At 39.5% G+C, this 20,457-nt stretch overlaps 1 protein-coding gene across 3 annotated transcripts in view; it reads left to right on the top strand.

The window, feature by feature from the left end:
- Positions 1–20,457, top strand: part of PHACTR1 (phosphatase and actin regulator 1) — a 297,876-nt gene that overhangs the window by 209,711 nt on the left and 67,708 nt on the right. For all 3 annotated transcript variants that reach the window (XM_071736427.1, XM_071736425.1, XM_071736426.1), the window contains 2 exons: positions 12,780–12,860; positions 19,349–19,531. In XM_071736427.1, coding sequence (XP_071592528.1) covers positions 12,780–12,860; positions 19,349–19,531 — 264 coding nt within the window. The remainder of the gene's footprint in view (positions 1–12,779; positions 12,861–19,348; positions 19,532–20,457) is intronic.

Genomic DNA, 20,457 nt, shown 5'->3' with positions numbered 1-20,457 from the left:
ATTTACAATTAAAATCCATGATATTTCAGCCATCTCCACAGAAAGTAATTATGATAGCAGAAATAGACTGACATCTATTGCTATTATGCAACAGAAATAAGTGAACTTTCACAAAAATAAGTCACCCAAATCTTACTGATGTAAAAAAAGACCAAGATAAAGTAGAATAGAAGAATATTTAGGTAGATTTAATCATTAAATTGTATTATTTCTGCACTTACATCTGAATTCTCAAACTACTCCATTAATATTTTAATTAATGTATTTATAACAATATAATGTCATTTTTATAATCTTCAGAAAAGATATTTCAAGGTAGTGTCAGTTTCCATCAAACTTGTAATTTTACATGGAGCAGTGATTTGCAGCCTCTCTTTGTTTTTTCTGTGAAGCATTAGTCAAAAGCTGCAGAACAGATTAGCTTTAGTCTCTTTGTTAAGAAACAGCTACAGTCAGGTCATTGGACTACATGGGGAAAAATTCAGATTTCAGATTTGCATTCCATCAGCACTTCAGGTACTTCGCTGTCAGAAAACAACCAGTAATAATTAAGATTTGCCCTTCCTGAAATATAGCACACACTCTCGTATTCCCTAGATCTGAACGTAAAAAAAAGTAAAAAGAAAAATAAATTGTTAACTTTCTCTGGAATTAAGACATGAAAAATCCTGAAGTCCCTGCTGGAAAGGGTTCTTTCCAAGCCCGCATGCCAACACTACCTAGTAAGCCACTTTTGCAACCAGCCCTGTACAGCCAATGAAACTTCAAGCCATTTTTGTAATTCTAGCTGCCAGCATGTTGAACTCTGTATTGCTTAACAGGTCTGATTTAATGATTAAAAACAAGCAAACAAAAAAAAAATTAATGCTAAGGAGATAAACTACAAGTTCCTTTCAAAGGAGAATGAGACACTTTTGCACATTCTCAACAATTCGGTAATTGAATGCAGTGCAGAGTTTTATGATCAAGGGTGTTTTCTCCTGATTCATTAAACACATAATTTGAAGACAAATACACTCAAGGATAGACAAAGCAGATCAAAGTCCATGTAGCCCAGAATCTTTCCTTGCAGTCAACAATTAGGTTTAGCAAAACCATATGGAAGAAGCAGGCAAGTGTTTCTCTGTCCCTTCACATAACAGATCAGATTCACAGCCAAAAGCTGCAACCAGGTTAGGGAGCCGTGTATGGAGCTCTTCTCCATTGCTTTCTGTCATTTGAACCCAATTACACTTCTTTTTGCCTTAATAGGTATCTATTGCAGTGGATTCCACAGAATAAGACATTGTACACGAAAAGCACTTTTTTTTTTTTTTTTTTTTTTTTGGGTCTGCCTGTGTTGTTTTGTTGGATACCCTCATTTGCCTATTTCCCAGACTTCTGTATTGTAATTTGCTGTAATGCTGTTTGCTCTAGTGTGGGTGGCCCATGGCCCTGAGAGCTGATGATGCAGACTCATTGACTCAATCTCTCTATGCTGTTATGGCTTCAGATTTAGGGTGATGCATGAGAGCAGGGGTTCCAATGCTGCTGAAGACCACTCCATGCACTCATAAGGCAAAAGCCCTTCTGGCATGAGTTTTGCCTCATCCCTGGGACTAGAAAGAGTGCAAGAGCTGTGGGGATGTCAGAGTCCTCTCTGGTGCAGGTGCAGCCAGAGGGTATGTAGAATATGCATTCTGATGTTGGCTATCCTGTTTTATGCCTTGGTTTTACTTAAAGGGAGCATCTGGTTCACGCAGAGCACAGCCTATGTTACAAGTACTGTGTATTTTTTGAGTATCAGGGGACCAAGCCCTTGGAGTTAAAGAAGAGATGACAAAAAAATACAGTTTTACTATTGATCTTTGCTGCTGTACAAGATACCTCATCCCTTTAATTATTCTTTTTCAAATTTTCCTTAATTTTTTTAGTTTTGTTGTGTCCTTTTGGAGATAGATAACCAGACTTGCATGAGCAGCAGAATGTTGCTCTAGCACAAAGGTGCTATTTTTATTTCCTAATAATTCCTAATTTCTGTTTCCTTTTGTATTGCCCTAAACATTAAGATGATGCTTTCAGAGAATTCTCTGCTGAGTCTCCAAGAGCTGTCTTCTGAGTGAGAATTACTAATTTAGCTGTTACTAAGTGTGTATAATTAGGGCTGCCTTTTCCCTAATGCCTTTTTTGCTCTTAACAATGTTGAATTTTGTCACATGTCACTTAATATCGTAAGATCTTTTGTAGCTCCTTGCAGTCAGCCTTAGTTCTGGCTGCAGTCAGCAAATTTTGCCTCCACCCTATTGCCAGACTTCCTGGAACGTGTCTTTGTGAAGAAGTGAGCAGTACCACATCCTTCTGTTTGATGTATGGGGCATTCCTCCTTGCTTTGTAAACGTTATTAATCCTGTAGAGGATACTCACCCTTCTTCTCATGCAATTTTAATTCTTTCATTGGCTTTAAGAAAGGGATTTTGGAACTCTGAGCTTGGCAGTTTACTACTCTTCATTTTATTGATTTCTTTTAAACATTCTCCAAGTGACACTTCACTTAAAAAGATTTCCACAGTTCCTCATAAAGAAGAATTTCACTCTGCCATCTTGCTGAAGCTCCTCAGGGTTAGTACGGATGTGAAAATATTTGGCTTGTTTACAGTGGCCTTAATCCTTCAGTACCATTGCTTTTAACCTTAGATAATCTATGAATCCACCAATTTTCTCCTCGGATTTTTGTATCCTTAACAGATAAACTTTATTAAGTACCGGACAGTAGAAATGCACTGGAATGCTGAGGTATCAGACTGCCGTTAAACTTTTATTTTATGTAATACTATCTACATTTATGATGTAATTGCACTTTAGGAAATGTGTCTAGGCTATTACCATATCTCTTTTACTTCACTGTCCTTCCTGCCTATCCTTTTCTGAATTTGCTTCTTATATCAGTATTTCAGTTCAAAACTGCTAATGTATAAAGGTGTTTGGTATTTTCAGCTCTGTTTCCCCATTCCAGATCAGCATTATAACTGTGTTTCTGAACACAAAAAAAGCACTAAAATAACATAAAATGCCAAGTGTAAACATGCTTGATTTTCTCAGATAACTTAGCATTTGCTATAGAGGAGCACAAAATCATTTTGTCATAAGGTTTTTTAAAAATATCTCCTACTGAAATAATGGAACCATATCATGAGGCAGGATGGTGCATGCAAATTCTCATAGCTATTCTGCTATTGTGTTACTGTAACTGAGATCTCAGTCTCTTCCTTTTTAATTCTTTTGATTCCAGAGGATGACCATGAATAGTGCAATTTTTCCCGCATCTGGGAAAATTAACTTCAGGGGAAAAAAAAAAAAAAGTCAGACCAAGACTCTAAATGCATAAAATATACTGAAATGCCACATGTAGCTTTACTGTAACTATTACCAGCTTCCAAACCAGAAAGTAGGCTGCACTAGTTTGCTGTTTTGTGTAAAAAGACAATGGTGTTAAATACAGGTTGGTGTTTTTTGAACATTAAGTCTGTTATTTATCAACCAGATAGTGTCATTGCATGAGCTGGAAATATCATCCAAAGATAAGTTCTAGATGATGTGACAGCTGCAATTCACAATTGCTTTTTGATTCAGTCATTTCTATAATCAAGTATTAAATGAATGATTTCCAGTTTGGCTCCTAGCAGAGGTCTGTGTTGAAGGGTTGATGCCAGTTCATTCTAATAACAAATGCATTTTTAATTTGTGTGTGGTTGGTTGAGGTTTTCTGTGCATGCAACAGGAGCAATGGTTTTTAGGAAGTCTTTGAAATTCTAATAGCTTCTCTCTCAGAAGGTGCTAAGCCAACTTTGAATTTAAGTAGGTATTACTTAGTTGTAAGGTATGCTTTGTAACATTTATTTTAACTAGGTGTGCATGCAGACACAGGAATACAATTATCCATCTGCTTTGTATGTCTGTTTGGGAGGCTGCTATGTACTAATTACTCCAGTGTAAGTGGAAGAACTATTTCTGTATGGTAATTTACTCAAGCAGTGCTGTACGTGTAAAAACACAGTTTGGGTGATGGGTAGGTATTTTTTAAGTTATACCAGATCCCTATCTGGTGAAATAAAGCATCCAGCAGATAAAGCTTTCTTCACTGTAGCCAAAATCAGAGTTTGTTAAGCCATAATCCATTGCTTTCACATATCTCTCTGGCTGTGGGTACCTGGCATTATATATTTGTAAAGTTGCAGCTGTAGGGTAAACACAAGCTGTTGAAAAATCTACACAGCAGTTTGGTGTTACTTTAGGAAGTTATCCTTCTTGTCCTCTCTTCTCTGTCAACAGGATGGTCCTTCCTCCCAGCTGGTAAACAAAGGGGCCAAATGCTGGCCAGTAGTTTGGTTGTCATCTCCTGGTGGTCTGTCCAAGCATTCTTCTCTTCTTATCATCAACCTATCATTGTTTTGGTCTTATCTTGATATTTTCAGTCTTTCTGTTGCAGGAAAACTGACTCCTTTGCCCTCTAAAAGTTACACTGGAGAACCCAGTTTCCTGACACCTGCTGGACTTGTTTCTGTAAACTGTGCTCTCTCTTTTGCCATCTGGATGTGTTGTCTGATGAGGAGCAAATCCAAAAGCAGCAGCTTGCCTAGTTATTTATAGCCCACTTGTGAACTCTGTTCTGGAGAGAATTCTGTTCAGCTATGGAGAGTCACAGGAATTCTTACTCTAGTGATACCTGCCATGCGTAGGCTTTGGTTTTGGCTTTGAGGAAGGTCCCTTGCAGTATTCTGCAGCAGAATTTTGCAAATAGGCATTTCCACCATTACAGATCACACTCCAGATCCCTGCTGCAGTGGTGTTTGAGTACCATCTTCTCAGGGTAAGCAAAACATACTTCAGGTACTTAGCCCAGCTCTTCACTAATTTGCTTTTAGCATAGTTAGTTTGTTGTACATACAGAAATCTGAGACAGCAAGGTGTCTAAAGCAATTTGAGTCACTTAGAAGCAAACTTTTTTGAGGATGAACAGCTAGTGATGGTGTTCCTGCATATTTCTTTATAGTAATTTCAGATGGCTTCACTTGTGTCTGGCTGCTAAGACTTGATGAGTAGAACCCATGTTCTTACTGTTCAACATGTTCTGCATGTTGAAATGCAGAAGCCTGTAGGAAAGACCATAATTTCATCTTCTAGTGGTCCTTATGAAAACAGGAATGGATCTCCTACTATAGGGATTGTGTTATATGCCTTCCACTGGCAATTTGGACATAGCTTCATTGCAGTAACAACTGTGGTGGTAATAGCAATGCTTAATTTATCTTTAATCTAGCTATAGCTCCTTAGGGTGTGTATGGACATCAGCATGGGCTGTTCAAGCCTGTTTCTTACTTGGATGAAAGCCTTCAAATAAGTCAGTACCACCCTGTTATTACCATTTTTGGTACTTAAGTTATACCTTCAGAATGTCCAGGGCATGTTTTTGTTCTGTAGTGACACTGTAATTGCAGAGCATGTGTATTTCTAAGATATGCTGTATTTCCTTGTTGATTTCTTTAATAAGGCTGCAGAGCCTCATTTTTCATTAAGTTGTGGAAAACAGTACCTGCTGGTGGCTCAGCTTTCTAGTTCTTGACCTAGTGTTACCTGGGAATTCATGAAAATCCTGTACTGTAAGAGAAAAAACAGGAGGCATGTGGTTTTCCAATATTCTGGTTGGCTTTCTGAATTTCTCTTTAACCTGCTGTACAATCCTTCTCAAATGTGACAAGAAAAGCAATTTTGTAGAAAGAAGATGAAAATGTGAGTCTTTTCAAAATACTATTGGTAGACTATCACAGTTCATTGACACACTGGAGTTCTGTTTTGTTGTTTGTTTCCTGTTGTTTATTTGCTGTAGAGGGTGGTAATACTTAGGATGCTTAACACTGTCTATAGTCTCTTTTTCTTTCACTCTCATTTTCTCAGATTTTTTTCAAACACACACGTTTTGTTATCTTTTGTTTTAAAAGATTTCTTGTTTTATCTCCTGTTTTCATGTATTCATCTTCTGCCAGTTGTGCTCTGGTTGGCCTGCAAAATCTGTTATATTGGAATTCTTTGGATCTAGGTTAAAATTTAGTTTTTTGCCTCAAAAGACAGCTTCTTTCAGTGATTTTTTTCAGTCTTTCTCTATGAAAATTTTACGGTCTACTCTTAGATTAGATTTTCAATTTCTTTAGTTAATTATTGTAGAGTTGTTCAGACTTTATTTCTGTGCCTTTCCTTGTGTTTGCTGAGTTCTTGGTTGTGTACTGTGTCCAAGTTGTGTTACTGTACTGTGACCTTCTTTGCTTAGTATGGTTTGCAGTATTTTGATCAGCTCCTGCAGTTCTGTGTTTATAGATTCGACTTTACATGCTTTTGCCTCCTGAGTCAGTCCTCTGGTAGTTTACACGTAGTAATTATGAGAGTAAATCTAGAGTTTTATTAAAGCTGATCTATGCTTTTTCCCCAGTTTTACTTTCTTTCACCATCAGTAAGCAAGAGGGAATTCAGTTTTTCTGTAGTTACCAGGTGTGGCAACTGTTACACCTCTTAAACTCTTCCAGTTAATAACTAGGGATTTCCAGTTTGATCCGGCATTCTCAAAGGAGTGTGTGTGTTTTTACTGTACAATTTCAAAGGCCTGTCACAAACAAAGATTTGCCATGCTCCTAGTCCAGTGCTTCCTCCTGGGGATGGACTGATCTGGGGTCTTGGACTGATCTGAATTTCTGTGGAAGCAATTAGCTGTGTGCTAACATTGTCTTCTCTAGGTTTTAAATAGTCATAATTTCACAGAATCATAGAATATTTTGGGTTGGAAGGGACCCTAAAGATCATCCAGTTCCAACCCCCCTGCATGGACATGGACACGGACACCTCCCACCGGACCAGGTTGCTCAAAGTCCCATCCAGCCTGGTCTTGAGCACTTCCAGGGAAGGGTCACACAAAATCTCCCTGGGCAACCTGTGCCAGTGTCTCACCACAGTCACAAGAAAAAAATTGTTCCTAATGTCTAATGTAAATCTCCCCTCTTACAGCTTAAAGCCATTACCCCTGTCCCATCACTACACGCCCTTGTCAAAAGTCCCTGCCCAGCTTTCCTGCAGGCCCTTTCAGGTACTATAAAGCTGCTCTAAGATCTCCTTGGAGACTTCTCCAGGCTGAACAACCCCAACTCTCTCAGCCAGTCCTCACAGGAGAGGTGCTCCAGCCCTCTGATCACCTTCATGGCCCTTTGAACTCATTCCATGAGCTCTGTGTCCTTCTCTCCCAAGAGCTGGGGGCTACAGAACTGTACACAAAGTATAAAATAAATGCAGTTGTACTTACAAGACTGGAAATGAAGTAAAATAAATAAGAGTTGTTGGTGGGTTTTACCTCTGTTTCCTATTATTTTATTTGTCTTAATTTTAGATTAACAAATTTTAAGCCTAGAATGTTAATTTCTTAGCATAATGTGTTGGCCGCTGTCTGCAGAACAGTTGCTTTGCTACTAATCTAGTGACTTGATGACAAGCCAAGTTGTTTCAGTGTGGTTTTACCTTACTTTTCCACCTCTATAATTATAATAATTATACTGGTTTGCTTCTAGAGTGATTGGAGTTAATCATCCACTGTGGTATCAATGATGTCTCTGCCTATGGCGGGGGGCTTGAAAGTAGATGATCTTAAAGGTCCCTTCCAGCCCTGAAAATTCTGTGATTCTATGAGTTTTGTTCCTGGTAAATTAATTTGTCTTATAGCACATCACAGACGTTTTCTACATGATTCATTTACCAAGTGGGATTTTTTTGTTTTTTTATTAAATTTAACTTTTAATACTCACACATTTCTTCTCCACTGATGTTCACTTATTTTGTAATCTCAAAAAATAAGAGTGCTGGACTACAGCCAGAACAAGAACTGTCATGTGTGGACGTTACAGACAAAATGGTAGTCCTTATCTATCCTTTCCAGATAGTAATCTGAATCAGATTTTGTAGATGGTACTGTTACAGGAAGACCCAGTCTGAGGTTAGAGAGACGCAAAATTTCTGTAAGGAACTTTAAATCTTAAAGCCTCAGAAACCTCTGGGAATATTTTTTCTCCCCTTAGGCTTCAAGAGACTTATGAATATTTGGAACCAAGCAAAATTCATATTTAGCATTGAGCAAAGCAAAACAGTTCTTTCAGTCAAGCTGTGTTTTGGTGTTGGGCAAGCCACAAGCAGCAATGCAGGGTGTCATTCACAGCTATAGCAACAGTCTCAAAATGAATGGACCCCTGTGTGAACTGACACAATTACAAAATTTTCCCCAACTCTTTCATCTACACCAGCATTTATTTATTTTCTTGAAACTACCCTCTTCAATCAATTTTTATTCCAGGAGTGGATTCAGCCCTAATTTTTATCTCACTACTCAGCGTTGGCTGCCTTTATGGAAGGTAAAAACTAAGAGCCACTTCCAAAGTGTGCAGTTCAGCCTGTTTCAGATGCTTTCATTAGTCTGAGGTCAACCATGGCTGAGACTTGCTCTTTATATATGAGGACAACTCAAAGGCAGAAGCACCCATGGTAAACTTTTGTCTCAGATTAATCCTGCTCCATTTGTTTATCAAGAAAGTCTGTGTAGTTGGAAGACTTTCAAGATGATGAAGTATGTTTTAATACATAATCCATCACATCTGAAAATCTCTCCTTCCTTACAAGTCTAAACAAAATATTGATGGTTGTTTATCTTAACACCGTGCCAAGCAATTGGTTTACTCATTTGTAATTATTCAGATTGGAATTATTAGCAAAGCAAATTTCTGCCTGTTGAATCAAAAAATAATTCATGCATAAGAAAGCTTCTGCTTGAAGCTCCCTCCCTGTAACGACCTTTACTTCCTAAAATCTTTGTTAAAATTATAGTGGCCTTCCAAACGAAGAACTCATGCAAAGCAACCCCTAGTGCTATTTTTAAGACAAAGGCCACAGGCAGTCTTAGGAAAAGGCAAGTTTAAGAACCAACCACCTGGCTGGCAAAGGCTGGGGTTTAGTTTTGGTTGGCAGATGAGACAGAAGGGTTTTTGGTCTGCCTTTTGGTTTATGCAGCAGCACGACAAGTTATGTAATGGGGACTAGTTTATTCATATATACATGCAGAAGAGTTCATCTGAGATGTTTTTGTCTTGGAGGGAAGGATGGGAAGAACAGAAAGGTTATGTTTCCTAACTATGTAAACATCTCTTAGGCTGGTTAATGGAGCAGCAGAAGCATTTGGCACAGAGGCAGCGGCAAGCTTCACCTTCTCAGCTGGAGAAGCAGCCCACAATCACTGCCATCGTGGAGAGCAACAGCTTAATAAAGGAATAAAGACAAAAGTGTGACTGGTTTCCAGAATGAAGGGGCAGGAAATCCTCCTGACCCTGTCAGGGCTTTACTGATCTTAATGGGTCTGCCACAGAGAAAACCTTTGCTTGAACAGTGGAGGGGTGCTGCTCCTGAGGGAGGAGTTCAAAAACACCAGCTCAGAAGCATTAATAAAAACATTTCCTGCTGTTAGTTCTTCAGAACTTAAAAGAAACAGCACACTGCAGAGCACACTGGCAAAGTCTGTATGCTTATGCCATAAAATACCCATATGATCATTTTTATAAGCTAGTAACTGATTGTTTCTTGGAGACTTGATGAATTTCTTAGAAAACCGGTTTCTGACATAAGTAGACCCCATAAAAAGGGCTTAGTGCTTATTTCTAATCTCCTGGAAGATTGTACGAATGAACAAAAAGAGGTTAATCACCAAGGAAAATCACCAGTGAAGTAATACATCTTTTGTTAAGTATTAATTATGTTTCATTTTTCCCTGTCACAGAATTCACAAGGTTCTCATGAATCAAAAATTAATTCAGAGGTTTTTATTTATATTCTTCTGTGAATGGATCACTTCTCAGTAGAGAGTGAATGAATTTATTCTGTATCAGCTTTTTGCTTGAAAAGAAAATCCTTCCTTAAAAGAATACACAATCTTTGCTAGAGAAATCCAGACTAAGTGAAACATTTCATTGTTCAGGCTGTTAAATTGTAATGAGTTCTGCATCTAAGCTCTTGTAATTTTTTCTTCCACCTGATCCACCAGTAGTGTAGCAGTTTATGAATTTAAATGTGTGAGACTTGTTTTGGAGGAAGATTTGTATTAAAGGAAGGCAGCATGTTCTGTAGTTTTAGTATAACATCTGTTATTATCATTCAATGCTGTTCTTAGCCCAGCATGCCCTTCCTCTAAATATCTTATTAATTAAACTGGCTTAGCAAGGAAATAATTAATACTTTAAGTCCTGTATCTACTTAGAAAGGATTTGGAAACAAAAAATGGTTTTAGTCCGGGATTCAAACCAGAGGATTTTTTTTTTTTTTTTTTCATTCTTGAGCAGAAGGGGATTACAACTAAAAGGGAGCATCTGAAGAACTGGTATCTTCCAGTAAAAGTACATTCTATCTTTGAAATTCTCCTAGACTGCAAAAACAGTCCATGGCTTCAAGAAGTCTTGGTCAGTGCTTGAGTATCTTGCCCAGGAATTGTTTTGAGAAAGGTACTCCTGTGCTTCTTCAAAATGTCCTGCTACCCCTCTAGAGCAGTTGGTCCCCTGAAAGCCTTTACTGCAGTCCACAAAATTGCCATGTTCCTTACCCTGCTTTAATAAGTGTGATTGCACTTCCTAGCCAGAAATTCAGCCTTAACACTGCTACCTTGCATAGCCAGCTGCTGAACAGACAGGAGGGTGAGTCGGGGTGTGTAGCATTTGTGCATTTGTATGCAAAATGTGTAGCTGCTACTTGGCTATTTAAGGTATAGTACAGAAATAGCAGTTTTTGCCCATATCTTTATTTTGTGAGCAGTGCTGCTGTCTTTATACAGAAACTACTGCTTTGTTGTAGTTTCACCCAACTCAATACCCACTGCAGAACAAGCTCAGAAAGACTGTTTGCTGCATACACTTAGAGAAAATTACACTTTCCCAGACTTATTGGAAAAGGTGCTGAGTGACACCAAATTGTCAGGGTTTTAACAACTTGGAAGTTCCTAAGAAGAAGAATGAAAGAAAGTTTGGGAGTTACCTGTAGCTTGTTCTACTTTGGTTGTTTGGGTTTTTTGTTTTGTTTTGAGGTTTTTTTGAGGGGATGAGGACAGTTAATCTTAAGAAGGATGAGGGAAAAGCTTTAAATACCATAGCAGAACAAGGCCCTTTCAGTGCAGGGAAAAGCAGGTTGAGGAGCAGTCTGCAACATGACTCTAGAGTCTGATTTTTGGGTATTTCATTTCAAAAGTATATTAGAAAACTAGAAATAAAAATTTCATTGGAAGCCAGCAAGCACTTCTCTTCAAATGAGGCTAAGGCACTCTGGAAAATGCTGTGGCTGTTATGTTAACAGCCTCAAAAATAAAACTGTACCATGTGGCTGGCTAATGAGTATGGGGTCTTGTGCCTCAGCAAAGGGACCTGGAACTAATTCTGATCCATGCTGAAGTTCAAGAGGGTGCATTTAGGTACTGTTTGTACCTACTGACCTTCTTTGTCCTGAAGAATACATGTTCAAAACTGATCGTAGAAATTGGGAAACCTAAATTTATCACGTAGAAAAAAAGTGAAGCAGAGCTGACTGCCTCGTTCATGCTAGGCCAGACATATCTGGCAGTAAGTAAGTTGTTGAATGCAGTGGGTCAGTGTAATCATAGCTAATCCACCAAGTATCCTCTGCCCCTGCAGGAACGGCCAACATGCAGCAGGGCCAGAAAAGGTTGCACCCCTGTGTTATCAGGGATGGAGAGAGGGTTTCAGAGCCTCTTTTGCTTTAAATCTGCCTCAGGCAGACTGAAGATGCTAAGTCCCAGTTCCTTTGTGTCTGTGTGCATCTGTGCTGGGTCTGATCGGGGAGCATATGGCAGAAGTGATTCGCCCTTGACTCTGCCTCTTTTTTGGCAGGGACAAGATTGTTTCTCACGGAGCACACGCAGTCGTAGCTGCTCCTGCACATCACTTCGTGTGCCCCTTGCTTGCTGGCTTTCAGCTCTTTGCCTGAATGCATGTCCTTTGTGGTGTTTTGGTTAATTGGACATTGTTTTAATTACTGCTGTACTAAACAAACATGTAATTTCTCTCTGTCGTTTTGCTGCCTCAGTGACCACGGTCTCCAAGCAGGCAGTGCAGGACTGAACAGCCTTGTGTGGACCTGGTGTAAATTGCAGTGGCTCTCATGGAGTTTCCCTCATTTACACCCTCTGGGAGAGAAAGCACTCTTCCCTCCAGGGAGGAGGAGGAGGCTTTACTAAACAGCTCTTTTTTTGCACTGTCCTAAATGCCTTGATCTCCTTTCTCTGGAGATAGTGGCAAACAAGCCTTGGCTTCATGGCAGCAGAGGTGCCAGTCCATGGCCACCTCTTTCACCAGTGTGATCCTTCACATTGCCTCCTTTCCTACCTTTTCTCTTTCCAGCTTCCACACTAAGTGCCTTTTTCTCTGTCTGCTGTCTCTTAATTCTCCATAGCAGTGCTTGGACTGTGTCAGAATTAAGCAGTGGGAATGCAAGCACGTCCTCAAGTTGGTCAGTCTGTAGCACAGACAGATCTGTCAGTAATGTCTGTACTTCAGCAGTGGGCAGGTTCTCTGGGTGGCCATCAGTAGCCTGTATTTTGAGATGCTAATTTGCCACTGACTTGGAGAAGAGAAAAAGCATTTCTTAAATGCGTTAAAAGCCACAGAGCCTTTTAAAATAATTACTTCCCTTCTATTCTGTTTGTATTGACCCTTCTCCTTTGCTTACAGCTTTGGAAAGAAAAATATCAATGAGGCAAAGCAGAGAGGAGCTTATAAAACGAGGAGTGCTGAAAGAAATTTTTGATAAAGGTAAGTGTTCTTTTCACAACCTTAAATTGACATCCCATATACTTGATTGGCCAAATATTGTTGTAACAATTAAGAACTGGCAATCCAATCCTGAATTGTAGGACTGAGCAGAATAAGGTCTTCGCACATCTTGTTTGGTTTTACCATGGACTTGCCCTTTCCATCGGAGGAATGTGATAGTTAAATAGTCAAGTAAAAATGGAAGCTAATCAGAACTGTAAGGATGTAGAAATATAAATCATGGCAATGTGCAGGGGTCAGTCACTGCAAACCAGCAAGGCATCCAGACTGCAGGGAGATGGAGTGGGTCTGTGCCCACATGTGTTATCATGGTCTGTATGAGTCACTGTGGGAGTAACTGTTGTGGAAAAGGGAAATGTTTAAAGATTTTGGATACTGACTAGCACAGAACAGTGCACATTCTCTTGAAACCACTCAGAAGATGTGATTCCACATTCAAGATAACTAATTTGTTGAATTGGTGATGTATTTTTTTATGTAAAACACCAGTGTTTTACAAGGACCTTTGTTTTACAGTATTAATGCAACACATATTTGACATTTATTACATATGTGTCAATCTTTTACCTCACCTTTTATTTGTCTTGCTGCTTCCCTTGTCAATAACTAAGGTGATGATTTTTGGCAGATTATGTAAAGACATGACAGAGTTGCCTCTTAGTTTCAATAAAAACTTACATGCATTTTAGAGCCCTGTTAATTCAGTCAAAAAGTCTTTAACTATATCAGCAGAAACCTGTTAGAAGTCAATGGAAGTTATAAATTTTCACAGATACTAGAAACAGGGTCTATTTTATAAAGCCTGGAGGATTTAAATCTGCTACTTGCTTACTTGCTTTTTTAAACTAGCTTGTTGTGAAAGGAGAGACACTTTAAAAATTTACTAACCTGACCCATTTAATTTTTGAAGTGGACAAAAATAAAAAACATTGCACAACCAAAGAAAAAAGCTGCTTGTCATTAAGTTCTGCAGTTTTTATTCATTATTTCTATTAGATGCTTGTAATCCTGTGCTCTCACTATGTACTGCCTGTGCTCTCACTATGGCCTGCTCTTTGGAAGTCATCCCAGATGCAACTTCAGGGTATAAAATAACACCTGGCAAAAGGTTTGCCCTTCTCACTTCTTTGGCTTTTCCACTTTTGGCATGTAACTCAGATCAGATCTGCATGAGGCAGGCATCCCAAGGGCCAGCAAAGCACAGCAGGCTGTCACACCAAGTGTGTGGCATAGCTCCCTATCCAGTGCCCCAGCTGGGCCAGAAATCAGACTTCAGTCTCACCACCATCCAGAGTGAGCCTTCCCTCATCACTGCCACACATCCCACATGTAGCTGCTTTCTGACTTGTCCCTACACAAACCTATAGGTATTCCCAGGAAGAAGCTTTCCTGTGCAGCCTGACCCTGCTACCAAAGTGTTGCAACTTTCCCTGTTCATCAAATACTTCTCTAATTTGCAATCTTCTGTGTCATGTTGTGAAGCAAATGCTAAGCTGTCTGGAGGTCCTCATCTGAAAAAAAATAAGTTAATCCATCTTTATAGTCAATTTTCACCTTTTAAAATCAGAAAGAATGTCCTGAAACACATGCTGCTTCAGCCTATTTCCAGTGGAAAAAATGGAGACATCAAGACTTCGCTGTCAGGAGCCACTAAAAGGGAAGCTGTAATGCAAAACAGCTGGGCTCCTTATTCACTATCCTTCATTATTTCCTGCTGGCTGCAAACACAGGAAGCTAAGAATTGATACTTCTTGGAAGAAAAAGGTAGGGCAGAGAAGAAAGTGCTAATACACAAGTACAGTAGCAGTGATCAAGTAGCTTTGATGAGCAAGGATAAGGATATGAGCAAGGTAGGATTTGCAGAACAAAAGCAAGATTTCCTTCATTGGTGTGATAATCCAAGAGTAATTCTAACAAAGGATATTTTATCTCACTGTGAACCTTAAGCAGAAGTAACATTTTCCTGGTAATTCCTGTTAGGTAATCTCTAATCCTTCAAGAACACACAGCAGACTTCAGCACTTCATAGCAAAAGGCTGTATTTGCTGATGGTATCACCTTCCATGCCAGCAGGCATTGTGCACAGGCAGTAGGTGTAGCTGTAATGTTAAATCTCATTGTTTCCCCTTCCTAAGGGGTGGACAAAGCAGACAGAATCAGCCCTTGAGTAGTTTTGCCTTTTTCTTTCTTTAAAAAAAAAAATCCATACAGATAAATGGAAATTTAATGTGCATAGATTGACCCAAGAACAAGAATTCTGAAGCTGTCGGTGTATTTAATATTGGTTTTATCCTGTCTTCTGTGTTGAAGAAAAGTGGAATTAGCAAGTTCTTTCACCTATTCTGTACAATGACACTCCGACCTGTTTGCTTCAGGATTTCCTGACTTTTCAGGTGACTTCATGTCATCCAGCAGGTAAAAGCAGAGCACAACAAGTCCCAGTGTTCACATAGGGGAGAGTCAATGTAGTCCATCTACTATATTTGGGAAACAAGAAAGACTTTCATCACTTCAATAACCCCTCACTCTTAAACTAGTCAAGTGAATTCACTCCAGACTGAACTGCAGGGATGTCTTTTCTTCACAAGGGCCAGACTCATGACTGAATCAGTTTCTGTTGTCTTCTCTTTCCAGGGTTCTTTACTTGAGTCTTCTAAGAATGTGGGCAAAGGTTGTAATTTTTTCAAATACTATATACTTTGGGGAAAATTGTAAGTTGAAGTGCCTGATGAGGCACCTGTGGTTCTAATAGTTTGTTGGCAGGCAGTGCCAAAAGGTTAAAAATAAAACTTCCACCTGCAACCCAGAATGTACCACAGCATTCAAGAGAGTTCACATTTTTGCTGTACACTTGCTTCCCCATATAGATAAACTTTGGTTTTGACAGGAAGGCACAACTGTCACAAAAATATCTGTCTTTAGAACAGCCAGCTGTTCCATGGTGCCAGTCAAAGAATTAAATCTACTTGTAGTATTTTGATAACCTCTTCTTATTTTATCTGAATATAGATAAGATTGCCTGTAGTGAGGAATTTTTGAACGTGAGTGTGTACTAGTTGGTTACTTCAGAGATGATGTCTCAATGATTCTGCAAGGAAGCATGGCCAGTCTTCATCTTTTATTCTTTTGTATTTTTGTACTCTTTAACTATTCAAGATGATAGATTTAGACTCAGATTTGAGGTTACCTAAATCCTGACAGGATTTGGAAGGGTTGCACTTACGTGCTAAGGCAGGTTTTGTGGCAGTAGGTGAGCATGTTTGAAGAATTTGCTTTGGCAGCAAGGAGGAAGGCATGACAGCCACCAGAGAGCCAGTTGTTCTGCAGCTTTAGTATATTGAAAGGATTTGAAGTCCTCTGGAAGCAGGGAGGACAGCCATATAACACAAACCCCACAAAGTCAGAAGTCTGCTTAGAGACTGAAGTGCTAAGGGAGTGACAAAGCCTCGGAAGCAGCCCTGTGGACAGGTCTTGTCTGCATGCCAGAACACTTCCCATCCCCTGCCCCATGGGGGAAATGGCAGAGAAGAACATGAGGTTTTTTCTGTCCTTCCTGGTTTTTGCATAGAGAATTTCCTCTGAGGTCCTGTTTCTTCAGTGGCTGCAGGTGTGTGGAGACTCCTGAGTAAATTAAGAGCAGCCATCCTGTTGCCAATCCTGTTGCTGCAGCCATCAAGCTACTCTCTGGTGCCCTCCAGATCCATCTGATTCACACTCCCGTGGCACTCTCAAAGCTCGTGCATTTAGGGAAAGTCTTTCTCCACTTAGTAGTAGCAGCTGGCTTTGTGAAAACACAGCAAAGGATTTAGCAAGTGTGAGAACAAAAGATTAGATACATTATCACTGTGCAAAAATAAATTAATAGCCAGTTCCTGAAGACTAATTCATCCGTGTCTATGTAATAATTGCATTACCAGGATTCTTTTCCATTGTATGTCAGCTTTTAGTAATTCAAAAATAAGTAATTTACCTTTTATATCTGGTTTTCAAGCATGTCTCTGATCCAGGATTAATTAACATTAACTTATTCTATTTTATCCGTATCTTTGATCAGTTTCTTTTACTTGAACTGCTCCCTATGTAGCATTTCTTTAAGCGAGATCTGATTAAGGGTGTATTTTTCAGCCATTTTTCTGTGGGATGCGTGCTGATTTCAGTCAAGACTGAGTTTTAGATTCTAAATGAAGATCGGAGTTATTCAGAGGGAAAATTAAAAGAAGTTACACGGTCAGTACAGAAAGCAGTCATGCTTGGTTTTGTGACGAAAGTAAAAGCCAAAATTTTGTGTCACATTTTAGTTTTTTGTAATCATAAATCTTCAATGGGTCACTTGAATTATGTCTTCTTAAATCATGCTGAGTATACCTTGAGAAGTGCAAGGTGCATTTAAGACAGTAAGATTTCAAGATGCTCAGCATGTTACAGTAAGCACCCCACTTCATTAGAATGTACAGGCATCCCTACGAAAATTAAATGTTACTGGTTTTATCATGTATATTTTTTGTCTGCTCACAGTTATGATTATTCCTGCATTAAATTATTAGTCCTGCACTTAACTGATGAATATTGCTGAACACAATCTCTGCATAAGCTGCTCCACATAAGAAACAGTTACACTCTTTCTTGGAACCAGATAACTGAGGTGGCAGGAGCCCCTATCCCAAATACATGTAAAAGTGTGTGTTTGTAAGAGGCAGAGAGAGAGGGAGAGAGACAGAGCAAGCAGAGAATACACAGCATATCCACCCAAACACTTAAGGTGAAAAACATTCAGCTTAAATACTGCCTGGTGTTTGATTTTTTTGCTGCCTAAGGAAGTAAACAGGTTTGTATTGAATGACCACTGCAGGAGACTGTGCTGCAAAGAATTGGCCCAAATTCTGGGTTGTGATTAGTGTTTTCACCTTTCAGCCAGCTCATATGTTTGCTATGAAAACTATGGGTCATGTTTCAGTCTAGTTTGATGTGGCTGTCTACCATAATAGCTCTCTAGGCCTTCAGAAAGCCTCCAGTAAAAACAAGAAAGTCAAGACATTGGCATTTCTAATAATTCCAAAATAAGCTGGAGACCATCTTCACTTGACATAGAGAACCTTTAAAAGGCAGAAACATAATTCTGAGTACTTATCAGCTAACATACTTTCAGACTTGTTAATTGCTGTGTTCTGACACTTTAGTGAGACTTAATTTTTTGTCTCTTTTCAGTCTTTTTTTCCAGAGAGTTAAGCACTTCATAGTCCTGGGAGGGGGAAATGTGCGCTCATTTGAATGATGTACATCACTGCTTGGTATATTGAGCAAAAATCAAGAACTAGATCCTGAAATCCTCAGTTTGTCCTCAAAAAAATTAAATGCATAGTAAAACGAGGCTCCCTGTATTTACTTGCTGTTTTTAGTCTTACAAGTCACATTCCAGTTATATTTTCAGGTGTCCACTCATAACCACAAGGGCTGAACACTTTATAAAATTATAATTGAGTTATCTATGTGGTCATTGCCCTCCAGGTACCAGAGTGCTGTGCATAACAAGGTCTGAGAAAAAAATCATGGTGGTTGGCACCATAGAGAATAATCTGATCCCTTGCTTCTGAACTGTATTGTTTCTAACGTAAAGTGGCTTTTGATAGGAAAGAAAATACCAGCTTCTCTTACAGAAATTTTGCTGCTAGAGAAGAGAATATTAATAACTTTAACAACAGGCTTTCTAAATGGAATCTGCCATATTCCAGTATCAAGACCTTACACAAGGCAGCTCTAAAAGTTATTCCCTCCCTTTCTTAAACTCTGGATGCTGGGAGCTGTAATGTTTTCTCTTGCGTGTAAAACAGGGACATACTTCTGTGATTTTATGTGTCCCTTACAACATAAAAAATTATGTAAGGGAGGTAAATTATAATTGTAACAATTATTATTGTTATTGTTATTATTATTATATGCTGTGCGTATTAGCGTTCTCTAATAAATCTTCATAGCTTCAGTTCCAGTCCATTCTCATTCCTCACTTCCCAGCTTCAACAGAGAAAGATGAAAAACAGATTTTGTGGATGAGGCTTCATGTCCCCATGGATGGAGGATGGTCAGGAACCATCCAGCTTAGACCATAGATCAGAATGACCACCCTAGAAAAATGAAAGGATGAAAACAGATACTTCACAGATATTTGACAGATCTTTTCCAGATCTTAATAACCCCTTAAAAGAAGTGAAATGCTGTTGGACTTCTGTAAAACTGTTGAGGGCAAAACATTGTAGCCTGACATCTCAAAAAATTGCTCTGCACAAGCTGGATTTTTGAGATACAAGACATATTGTTCTGATCCTTATCCCTGTGTCTTCTGTATACATACAAGATCTCAGTTCAGATTCCTCAAGTAAGCTGACAGAGATAGCAGATTTTATTTAAAATTCTTTCTGCATCTTACTTATGTGTCTTCTGTTGTTGTTCCACTTTCCTCCAACCACGAACAGATGAACTTTCCATACCAAATGAAGAAGGAGCTTTGGAGAATGGGCAGCCTCTGGGCCCTGGGCAAGTGCTGAGCTCCAGCCAGGTATCACTGCCAGCCCTAGCAGAACTGGAATCAGGACCAGCACCTGGGGAACCCTGCTCGTATGAGGTGCTCCCAACCACAGAGATCATGGATGGGACAGGTAATATCTCATTTACATTATGATGTAGATATGCTAAGCTGTTTTAAATGAATTTCTGACTTCTAACATTAGGTGTCTAGCCCTGAGAAATCCTTGCTGAAGGCTAAGATCTTCTGGTGGAGAAGAAGGGGGAAGTCCCATGAGAAATTCTGACTGACTCGGTGTAGAAGTAACCTCTACTACACAAGTAACCTGCATTTTGCCAACATTTAAGAGTAGATTTCTAACTCTCCAGCTACATCTCAGCTGTGCCAATGAACTAGAGCAGGGCTGACAACATTTTTAAACCTTAAGGTACATCATCGTGCCCTTACCTACTGCGTGGTGTTGGGTGAAGTTCACACCTCGCAGCCTTCAGTAGCTAACATGGCCACCTGCCCTACCCTAGGAAGGCTCTCTGTGCTTCTTTCCCAAGCCTTGCAGAGGGACAGGAACGCTGTACATCTAGTTTGCTCCTCTTTCTGCATCACTTAATGCTGAGAGTTGTGAATGAAGGTCAAGTGAGGAAAAGTGACTGGTAGAAGTGCTGACCCAAGGCCTTCAACATCTGTGCAGCCTCTTAGAAATGGAGTAGGCCCTGTGAGGTGCTTCTACATTCCTAGAATAAGTTTAGAGGCCACCTGCTAACTTAACTAGTCCTGAGCAAGCTGTGGTGACAGACCATCTGAGACGTGACATTTTAAAGCTCTCAACTTGTGTTCAAGATGTGGGAATATGTCCCAGCCTCACATAAGGGAGCTGGCTTCTGTCAAAGGTAATGGGAAGTTTGGCTGTTGTGTAGCTGTGTGTTACTGTTTCTCTTTTTCTCTCTTTCTTTCTCTCTCTCTCCTTTTCTGTGCCATATGATGTTGGAGTGAAATCTATTAGTCTTTCTAAATCTGCATTGCTGTGCTGCTTTTCTTGTGGTACTATGGCTGTATCCACTG

Source organism: Heliangelus exortis, chromosome 2 (genome assembly GCF_036169615.1).
Source record: "Heliangelus exortis chromosome 2, bHelExo1.hap1, whole genome shotgun sequence".
In the NCBI taxonomy this organism is placed as follows: domain Eukaryota; kingdom Metazoa; phylum Chordata; class Aves; order Apodiformes; family Trochilidae; genus Heliangelus; species Heliangelus exortis.
The sequence above is the reverse complement of the archived record's forward strand: the minus strand, read 5'-3'. Positions and strand labels throughout refer to the sequence as shown.